The sequence below is a fragment of the Alligator sinensis genome, unplaced genomic scaffold (assembly GCF_000455745.1).
Source record: "Alligator sinensis unplaced genomic scaffold, ASM45574v1 scaffold872_3, whole genome shotgun sequence".
NCBI classification, from domain to species: domain Eukaryota; kingdom Metazoa; phylum Chordata; order Crocodylia; family Alligatoridae; genus Alligator; species Alligator sinensis.
In genome coordinates this window covers 558,345-568,200 of record NW_005842137.1, presented here as the reverse complement: position 1 = coordinate 568,200, position 9,856 = coordinate 558,345, and the positions used below count along the sequence as shown (strand labels likewise).

Sequence of the window (9,856 nt, the reverse complement as noted above, 5' to 3'; positions counted from 1 at the left end):
GGGAAGCAGCCGGGGCGGCGCCAAGCCCCGCCCCCGCCCCGCCCCGCGCGGGCTGCGCCGGCCAACAGGCACGCGGTCCGAAAAGCGGGGCGAAAGGCTCGTTTTAAAGCGCTTCCGTGTGTGGTCTGTGCGCGGCCCCCGGCCCGTCCCCGAGGCGGCTCTCAGCCCCCTCCAGTGACCTGGGAGGATGCAGCAGGCTGGGCTGCCGCGGGGGTTTCGGTGAACAATTCACACGCTCGCATAGAGACAGGCACGCACATGCACACAGATGCGCCAGTGTGCACACGGACAGGCATGCACACGCATGCAGGCACGCGTGCCTGTGTGCAGATGCACATGCACGCAGTCACGCAGGCACACATACACACATGCACACACAGACCCACATGCATATGCAGATGTACATGCACACAGCCATGCACAGGCACATGCAAACAGACATATGTACGCACACATGCAGACAGGCACACACACATACACACAGCCATGCAGGCACACAGACACATGCATATGCACAGATGCACACAGACATATCCACACACATGTAGACAAGCACACAGGCACACAGCCATGCACATACAGAGACAGACATGCACACAGACATACATATGCACAGACAAGCACATACACACATGTATATGCACAGACACACATGCAGGCACACAGACACAGACACACAGCACATGTACACAGACACATGCATATATGCACACACACACACACACACACACACACACAGTGGCAGAAATTCCCAGCTCAGCTGGCACAAAGCACCAGCGCTCCCCCAACCCAGAGGAGGCAGGGAGCTCTGTGTCCCAAAGGACACAGGAGAAGCCAGGAGTCCACCTACACCAGACACATGGACCATGAAAAGCATCAGGACAATGCTGTGTGGGGCTCCGGCTCCCATCTGAAAACCAGTGGCTTGCCACCACCTTCAGGTCCATGTGGGCTTTTACCCTTCCCTCCAAGGACCCTTCTGCCCGTGGCAGCCATCACCCAAGAGAGGCAAGCAAGGCAGGCAGGACCCTGGAAGCCGACCACCTTGTTGCCCAGCCTCACTTATCCTTCCCTGCTGGCTGTGCTCTGTATTTCGGACCTTCCCTTTGTGCTTGAACGTGGGGGCCCATCGTGTCTAAGTCCCCCAAAGGCAAACCTCCTTCAGGGATGCTTTACCAGAACTGCTGTGGGCAAGTCACACAAGGGGATTGCTCTGCTCTGTCCAGCACAGCTGAGGCCCCAGCAGAAAGACCGTCCTTGGCGCCACCCTTTACAGAAGACGTCAATAGAGTCGAAGGGAGGGGAAGAAAATAGAAAAAGGCTTAGAAAACTTGGAGGGAAGGGTGAAGAAACTGGGCTTGTTTGGCCTAGAAAAGAGAAGACTGGGGGAGCCTCCAGTACATAGACGGTTGCTCTAAAGAGAACAGCAATCAATTGTTCCCCCATGACCACTGGGAAGCGACAAGGAGAATGGGTCTATTTTGCAGCAGAGGTTTCAGAGGGATAACAGGAAAAGCTTTCGAATCATTAGGAAAGCGAAACACCAGATCAGACGCGCCAGGGAGGTTGTGCAATCTGCTGTGGTAAGGGCAGGTTGGCCAGACAGCGCTCCAGGATGCTCTGGGCACAGGGGCTGGACTCCACAATTTCCTGTGGTCCCTTCCAGCCCCGCTTTCCCAGAGTCCGTGGAAGCCGGCTCTTCATGGATCCCTCAAACCTCTCTCCCCACAGCTGCAGGGCCTGGATCAGCTCTACTGACCCTGATGGGATTAGCCGGCTGGAGCCCTTAGGCAGCCCACGCTGCTGAATCAGAGTGGGGAAGGGGGGTCCTAACTTAGGAACTGCACAATGGTGCACGGCCAGCCAGACAGGAGGTGGACGGGGTGACTCAGGGTCACGCTGGCTGATGTACAGGGTACTGCTTACATCGCCCAAGTGAGTCACTCCAGGAGCCCGCACACCCTCTGGAGCTGGGCCAGAGTCTAACAGCCACCATGGCTCCAGGACATGGTGTTATTAGAGATCAGAGACCTTCAGGCATCTTGCCCCTCCACCCCCCACACACACACCCATCCCCTCTGTCACAAATCCCCCCAACCATTTCCTTCCCCTCTCTTATTCCAGGGTTCTTGCCTTCTTGGATGCTCCCTGCTGTGCCTAGAGCCATCTCCAGTCTTCCTCCCATCCCTCTTTATTACTGCCGTATTTACAGGAGTGCTGTGAGGCTTTATTCGAGGTCAAACCATCCCTGGGGCCTCAAACATCTCCTGTTCAGGATGGAGTTGAAGGCTGGGAGGACAAGAGAGACTCAGAGATATATAGCAACTTGTCCAAGCTCGTGCCACCAGCAAGCAGGCACAGCACTCAGGCTTCCTGGCTCCCAGGCCACTGCTCTATCCACTGATTTCCCCATCTTTGCTCTTCAGTTCCACAATCCCATCATCTCCTGTACTATCATAGAAAAACAGGGCTGGAGAAAAAAAAAACACAGGAAGCCATCCAGTCCCATCCCAGGTTTTAAGGCATCTAAACCATCCCAGACAAGCGTTTGTGTAACCTGTTCCAGTGACACATTCCCAGCCCTGTAGGTTACCTCTTCCAGCGCTCAACCATCCCGAGGTAGAACATTCTTCCTAATATCCAACCTAAACCCACCCTGGCTGCAATTTCAGCCCATTAGATCTTGTCCTGTCCCCTGTGGACACAAGAGAACAATTGATTGCCATTCTTTTTCTAACAACCCAGTTGCATTTGCAGACTGTTATCAAATCCCACCGTGTTAGCTTCTGTCTCGCCTTCATTCATGATTATTTTATTCGTCTTTTCACAGTGCCTAGAAAGGCCAGGTCCCCACTGCGTTGTACACACTCAGAAAGAAAAGAGACAGCGCCTGCCCTGAACATCTTACCAGTCTACGGTCAGAGGCAACAGTCAAGGGAGTAAAAGCCAAGACTAAATTAAGCTGCAGCTAGTTCAGGCTCCCTGGAGTTTCAGGAACTAGCCCCCTCCATTTGCAAACTGTTTATATCACCCTGAAATATTTGTAATCATCATCACCTCCTTATGGTTATTAAGATTTAATGAGAGACATGACTTTTCCCAATGGAAAGCAGAAGACATCAAGTCCCCTGGGTCCCTCCTTGGCCAGCTTTTCAAAAGGCCCCTCTGGGAGCACCTGCAATTGTAGGCTGAGAGTTGTACAAACGTGCCTTTGGGCCAAGCAGGGTGAGAAGGGAGGTTTTTCCTTGCCTGCCAGTTGGTTTGGGCCACCCTTGGGAAGAAGGTGTGTGGTGTTTGTACAGAAGTCAGCTGTGCCTACGCTAGTCCCCAGGGACAGATCCTTTCAGCACATCCTTCGGAAAGGTAAATAACGTGTGAGAAACAAAAGACTGACAGCAAATGGAAAAAGCTCACCCCGTGAACCCTTCCAGACAAGCACACGACACCGTCCCCCAGCCAGCAGCTACCGCACATGGAGCAGACGGGTCTGATCTCCAGCAGGTGTGGACAGTCGCTTGAGCACTTGGGAAACTGCCTGGAGATCTGCTGACCTGGGCTTTCTTCTTCCTTACCACACCCATGACACAGCAAGCAAAGTACAGGGGATGAGTCTGTAATGCCAGGCCTGGGATTGACCACATGTGAGCATTTCCTGGCAAATTCAGTGCTAGGTCTTCTAAAATACCCCTCTTAGTCCTATGCCAGTAATTGCTGGCCTGTCAGCTCCTTCAGGCAGGGGAGGGGGCCTGCTTCACCAGGTATGAAGCACCTGCCACATCCACGGCTGTTACAGAAATAACATTGGGCCAACCCATTCGCTCAGTGCCTGGAGCAGGCATGGACTTGGGAGGGGGGTCCTGGAACAGCTTTTGCTCCATTTCAACAGAGGCGCAATTCAAAAAGCATCCGACTACATTAACCCAGAACCAGCGCTGCTTTGCGCTTCCTGCTTCTATCGAAAAGGGGTCATTTCACAAATCAGACCTGAGCCTACATCCTTTAAAAGAAGCAGCTCTGCCTAGCAGGAAGTAACAGCCCCGCAGTGGTGTGATGAAGCATCGGCGCTGTTTGTTAAAGCGTCTTCCTGTCGCCGCAGGCGGTGTGTTGGGTTCCTTCTTCCCCTCTAAGGAGCCTCCTGGCTTAGAGGAGACCTCCACTTCCTCCCTCCCTGAAAAACAGGGAGGAAATGAGTCTGTTCCCTGGCCTTGTCCCTTTGCTGCTCTGCTGAGCCATGTGCAGGCAGCACAGCTGAAGGCAGCAGCACCATCTGCCGGGGAAAGGGAGCCGTGCCTCTGCATCCCGTGGGAAGAGAAAAGGTCTAAGCCACTGCAGCAGCACTGAGCCCACAGACAGCAAAGAAGGGAGAGAAGGCGTAGATCCCCAACCCCATAATGCACGTGCTAACACCCGCCCTGCCCCCCGTTTGCTTTTATCCACTCACAGCTAAAGGGACCCCGTTGCATCGCACCTAGGATTGTGCTGAGAACCAAGTCTCGTGACATGGATGGTCTCTGCTCTAGTTGGTACGACGTACCCTGTTGCTTTCTGGGGATGACCAGGTCCTTTCCCTGCAGTACGCCCGATACAGCCAAAACTCAGAGCCTATACACGGCAGCTGTTTCCCCTGCAAGATCAAACCCCCCTCTTTTACTGCTATTTTTATTATTTTATTTTTTTTTAAATTAAGCAGGGAAGGGGCACTGGCAGTGCCAAGTCTGACACGTGTCGCTCTCATCCTAGACTCCTCCTGCTCCTTTGTGCTAGGATTTAGGGCTCACTGCCTGCTGTTGCTTCTGCAGCTCCAGAATCCGGATCAGAACCAGGCACGCAATCCCCAGGAAAAGCAGCCAGATGAAAACCCAGTAGTACTGGGGCAGACAGATCCACAGCCTGCAAAGCTCCTTCCTGGACCCTTTGGACCTGTCAAGAAGAAAGGTAAGAGATTCATCGACTGAAATAGAGCAGCTGTCTTTGATCCTCCTTCCTGGAGCGAAATACCCAGAGACTGGAAAGGGCACAGAAAAGGAGCTAGTTTCTGCATGGCATTTAAACTGACCTCGCCAGCCTCCCCCTCCTCATGTTCAAAGTAACACCTAAACTCAATGTAAATGAGAGATGCCAATGAAAAGAAAGCTCTCCTGTCCCTTCTGGTTCCTTCTAGCATCTCACAGCAGGCTGCCTACAGTGCTTTACAGCAGGTCTGGCAGGTGATAACAGACCTGTTATATAGATGGGCAAACTGAGGCAGAGCCAAGAAAAGAACCCATAAGTCTTTGCTCCATCTCGCCCTGCTACAGTGGCTGTATACACTGCCTCCCAGAGCTGAAACAGAGCCCAAGCTCTGACAGAGCTTCCTGCCTCCCTGGTCAATGCATCACCAGGAGTCTACCCAGCTCTTTAAAAACAGGGTCCCTGTCCCAAGGAGCTTTAAACCATGCCAGAGAGATGCGAGACCTGGGATAATGTGATATCTCTACCCAAAGAACCTTGCCTGCCTATGCCCTTAGACCAACACGGCTACAACCAACAACCCTGTAGACCTGGGATAAGGCATGTAAGAGCCTGGGGAGGAGATGGACGCTGCAGGGTTCAATGAAGCAAAGGTAGCCAGATGTGCACCAGCTCCATCTCTCCCATGGGTGCTGTTGGCTACAGAAATGAGCATGCCAGAGCCACGCATAGGCTAGCCTGGCTGGCCTTGACCTGGCCACTGGATAACTGGATTCTCCAGCTTCCAAGGGATACCACGTTCCCTTCCTCACCACGTGCTGCTGTGCGACTAGCCACCAGCAGCTGCACCCCTGCCCAGAGGTGGCTGCCTATGAGGGAAGGGGCTGGAGCACATGTCACCCATGGCTCCAACACAGCCCAGGGTCCCATGTGAGGACGAGGCAGTTAGCTCACATCAGACTGAGCTGCTCCAGCTCCTCGCTCTCCTCGCTCAGTCCCCCACTGTCCGACTCCTTGCTGGGCTCCTGCTTCATGCTCTTGACAGCACTTCTCCTTCTCCGCAGCTCAGGCTCACTCCTGGGGAGGAAGATGCAGCAGGGGTCTGTCAACAGCAGTGCCCCCTGCCCTAAGCACCCTGGATGAGCAGCACTGTCTGATATAGGGAAAACTGCACCTGCCCCAGCTGGCCCCAGGGGTGCAGCCCAATGGAGCACTCAATACATCCTTACCCTTCTGCACAGGGGGCTTCTGCCCCCTGGGGCTGAGCGCTATCCGTGCCCTGCAGGCTTTGATGTAAGGAGCTGGAGGGGCTGACGTGCAGGATGAAGCACTCATCGGTGGAGTCCTCCTGGAGGCAGCAGTGTTGCCTGCACAGCAGAAAGGAAGCAGTCATACCCTGAGCTGATGTGCCTCTGCCTCCCTTCCCCACGGTGGAGTGGCAGGGTCCATCCTTTCCATCTCCCCGGGGCTCTGTGGGAGGGTCACGTTACCTCTCTGCACTCAGGGTGCTCTCCCCTGCCAGCTTCCCTGCCTCATCCTTGGGTGCTTGCCCGCTTTCTTGGCTTTGAACGTGCTGCAAAAACCAAGGGAGGGCATGAGTGAAACAAAAGAGCAGGAGAGAAACCCGGTGCCCAGAGCACTGTGTGTGCATGTAGCAGAGCCCAGGAACCAGCGTGGGGGCTGTACAAGACACAGACACACTGTGCACCTGTGCCACGTGTCTGACTGCATTCCTTACCAGCAGCTGCTTGGGGATGACAGCAATGCTGACTCTGCGGCGAGCTGACACCTGGGACACAAAGGAGAGCACTTGGTGAGAGCAGAGCCCCTCTCCCCACTGCTCCCAGCTTTTCACTCCCTGCCCATAGTCTATGAGGGCCCTGCCATCCTCCTGCCCTGCCTCTCGCCCCTCACCTCTGCCCTGCATGCTGTAGCATGGGGTGGGATGCTGCTCACACCAGTGCCATGGGGCCGGAAGAGCCTTCCCTGGGCTCTAGATGGGGCATTAACAGGATTTTCTGGTGCAACAAGGGGACAAAGCTCTGTCTCTACCGGACAGGATATGAAGACCGAGGCCTGGAAGTCCCTGCTGCCTCACCCCCACAGCGGCCCATGTGCCGGGAATCTCAGATTTCACCAGGGGCCTGTGACAGCCCCGCTCGGACCCCACAATGGGCCTGACCCAGTGCCTACCAGCTCCCCCACCCCGTCCCCTACCTTGTGGGCTGCAGGGGAATCGCTGCTGTATTCGAACTGACACTAAAGAGCAGCCTCCTCTGGGGCCAAGTCCCTCTGCCTCTTGCTCCCTGACCCTGCAATGCAGAGGACCTGCCTGAGGTCTATGGTCTAGCAAGGCTTGGTGGATGCAGGGTTGGGCTACACAGCTGGGGAAGGGGCCGGCTCTCCCTCACCTGCTGGAACGTCCTCATCAGGGGATGCCTCAGCCTCTGCTCTGCATCATCTGAGGGAACAAGGAGAGGGGATTGCTCTATGTAGGGACTGACTTCTTCTCACATGCAGAGCAACCAGCCCCTTACTGCCCCCCTCCCCAGCCATCCAGCCCAGCCTGCTGCTTTGTTCCCCAGGCTGCACAGCCCTTCCCCAAGCCCTGCCCTCACTCCAGCACAGCTGGAGCAGAGGACAAGACTGGGCTGGCATCCCATAAGCCCAGTTGCTTTGACCATCATAGCTCAGGTATCTAACGAAGAAAATGGCAGTTCAGCTGGGAAACCCCCAAGGTCTCCTGGGTCATGGCATGGGGAGCAGGACCAAAGACCCACAGAGCCTCAGAGACACATCTATGCCTTGAAACAGGCATCCTGGAGTGCACACACCGCTCTCTGCATTCCCAGCTATGCCCTTGCTGCAGGGAGGGCATCACCAGCACCTGTGGGCAGAGCAAGTCTGCTCCAAAATTTCCCCAGGGCATTTATGCCCTGACTACAGCCCCCTCACAGCCATACCCTTGGAGTCACTGGATGGGGACAAGGACAAGCAAATCCCCTGGACTTTAACATGTCTCCAGGGCTGGAGCCAACTCACAGGCCTTACACACAGTTCAGGACCCTGCCCCAGGCTTCCCAGTGATGGAGCCAGGGACAGGATCCAGCCGTGGCGACTCCCGACCCTGCTCTCTGATCACCGCACCTGCTGAGTGCCGGGCCCCTTCCACATCTCCGCACCCCTGGCTGCTGCGCCCACCTCACCCCTGTTCTCGGCCAGCTGCCGGTTGCGGGAGTTCTGCTGGATCAGCCGCTTCATCTCCTCCAGCTCCGTGTGCTCCCGCAAGTGATGCCTCTTCAGGTTCTCCACATGCTGCACCATCACGTCCGTCGCCCGGCTCATCCGTGCCTCCTGCCACAGAGAAAATGCATGTGTGGGGGGGGGTGTCACACTGGGGGCACAGGCAGGGCTCCCCTCTGTCCTACTCAGGTGCTTACACTGTGCCCACCATGGTGTCTGGGATCATGTAAGGATCCACCACTTGCCATGGCTAATGGCAGCAGGAGCAGACCCTTCTGAAGCAAGCAGCCCAGCCCAAAGGGGCTTCGATCAAACAATCCAAAGACCTCCAGAAAGTGCTTGCTCTCCCTCCTCTCACACATGGGATAAGACATCCCTGAGCCCAAGCCCGTCACCTCACCCGACACGTACGCCCCTGGCTGCATTTGTACTTAGAAGACTTGAGCATCTCCATAGGGCAGGTTAACCAGGCCCAGGAGTAAGTGGCAGGAATACAAGGGTCCAGGTGGTAGCGGGGACAGGGGACAGGAGGGAAGCTAGCTGGACAGAGGGGTGGCAGGTACACCACTAGTAGACAAGGAGCTGGAACTGTTGCTAGGAGGCTTGGTGGACCGGCATGCTGGCTGGTGAGGACAGGGGCCCATGGAGCCCACCAAAGCAATGGGTCCTCTCGGGCTGTGGCATTGTCCCCCAGCAGCATAGTATGTTGGGTGGAGAAAGGGATGGGAAAGACCCATCAGGCCTCAAACTACTCCTCCAGGGCAAAGTAGCACTGGTCCCCACCTGATGGGGTTTCCACCACCTGCCACAGGGCAGCAGCCCCCTCCCACCCTGAGGCTCCAGTGTCCCCACGCAGGGGTCTGTGCCCCTATGAACCAACCTGATGGACGGCTCCAAGCTTCTCCGCCGCACCCATGGCCCGCTCGATGGCCCCCGCCAGCACCGTCAGGCTGAGCTGCAACTGCTCCACCACCTCCTTGCGCTTGGGGTCTAGACACGAGAGGCCCAGCTTCTGCGGGGAGGGGGCGGGAGGCCCAGCATTACTTCCACTCAGCCCAATCCCCTTGGGTGGCTGCTCCATGCTCCCCCATCAGTGCCCCCAACAGGACTGTAATGGACCCAGAGCTAGGAAGAAATCAGCCAAGGAGATGCCCACGCTGGCGTAAGAAGCACTAGCCAGCCAGACGCTGACACTCGCTTGGCGATGCTGGATGAGGCCAGATGAAAAGCCTATCCCAGAGGAGAGCCAGTCTGGGCAGGAGCAGGATAGGGTCCCTTGTTTCATGCAGGCCACTGAAATGCCAGTGAAAGGGATGGTGCTGGGGTGCTGCCCACGTGGCTGGAATCAGACCAACGGCCTTGAAGCAAAAACCCTGGGCTTCCAGCACCAGAACCACAAGCGAGGCGGCTCCCAGCCAGGAGGTGACTCCCAGGGCCCCAGGACATGGCTGCAGTTGTAGGCAAAGAGCAATGAGCCAGAGCACACAGAGACAGGGAAGCCCTGCCATGGCCAAGGGCGTCTGCCCACTCACTCTGGCAGCACATCATCGTGCTTCTGCCCATTCCTTACTCGGGAGACAGGCCTGAAGGGCTGGGATCTAAAACCCAACCTCACCCCCTGCTCTCAGCAGGCAGCCAAGCCATCAACGGGGCTCTGGACTCC

General features: G+C 56.2%; 1 protein-coding gene across 4 annotated transcripts in view; it reads right to left on the bottom strand.

The window, feature by feature from the left end:
* Positions 1 to 4,047: 4,047 nt before the first annotated feature.
* Positions 4,048 to 9,856, bottom strand: part of LOC102385360 (lymphoid-restricted membrane protein-like) — a 17,779-nt gene continuing 11,970 nt past the window's right edge. For all 4 annotated transcript variants that reach the window (XM_025206064.1, XM_025206063.1, XM_025206065.1 and 1 more), the window contains 9 exons: positions 9,074 to 9,205; positions 8,157 to 8,304; positions 7,362 to 7,411; positions 6,689 to 6,739; positions 6,441 to 6,523; positions 6,180 to 6,317; positions 5,905 to 6,027; positions 4,779 to 4,920; positions 4,048 to 4,168 (listed from right to left, as the gene is read on the bottom strand). In XM_025206064.1, coding sequence (XP_025061849.1) covers positions 4,124 to 4,168; positions 4,779 to 4,920; positions 5,905 to 6,027; positions 6,180 to 6,317; positions 6,441 to 6,523; positions 6,689 to 6,739; positions 7,362 to 7,411; positions 8,157 to 8,304; positions 9,074 to 9,205 — 912 coding nt within the window. In that variant the 3' untranslated portion in view covers positions 4,048 to 4,123. The remainder of the gene's footprint in view (positions 4,169 to 4,778; positions 4,921 to 5,904; positions 6,028 to 6,179; positions 6,318 to 6,440; positions 6,524 to 6,688; positions 6,740 to 7,361; positions 7,412 to 8,156; positions 8,305 to 9,073; positions 9,206 to 9,856) is intronic.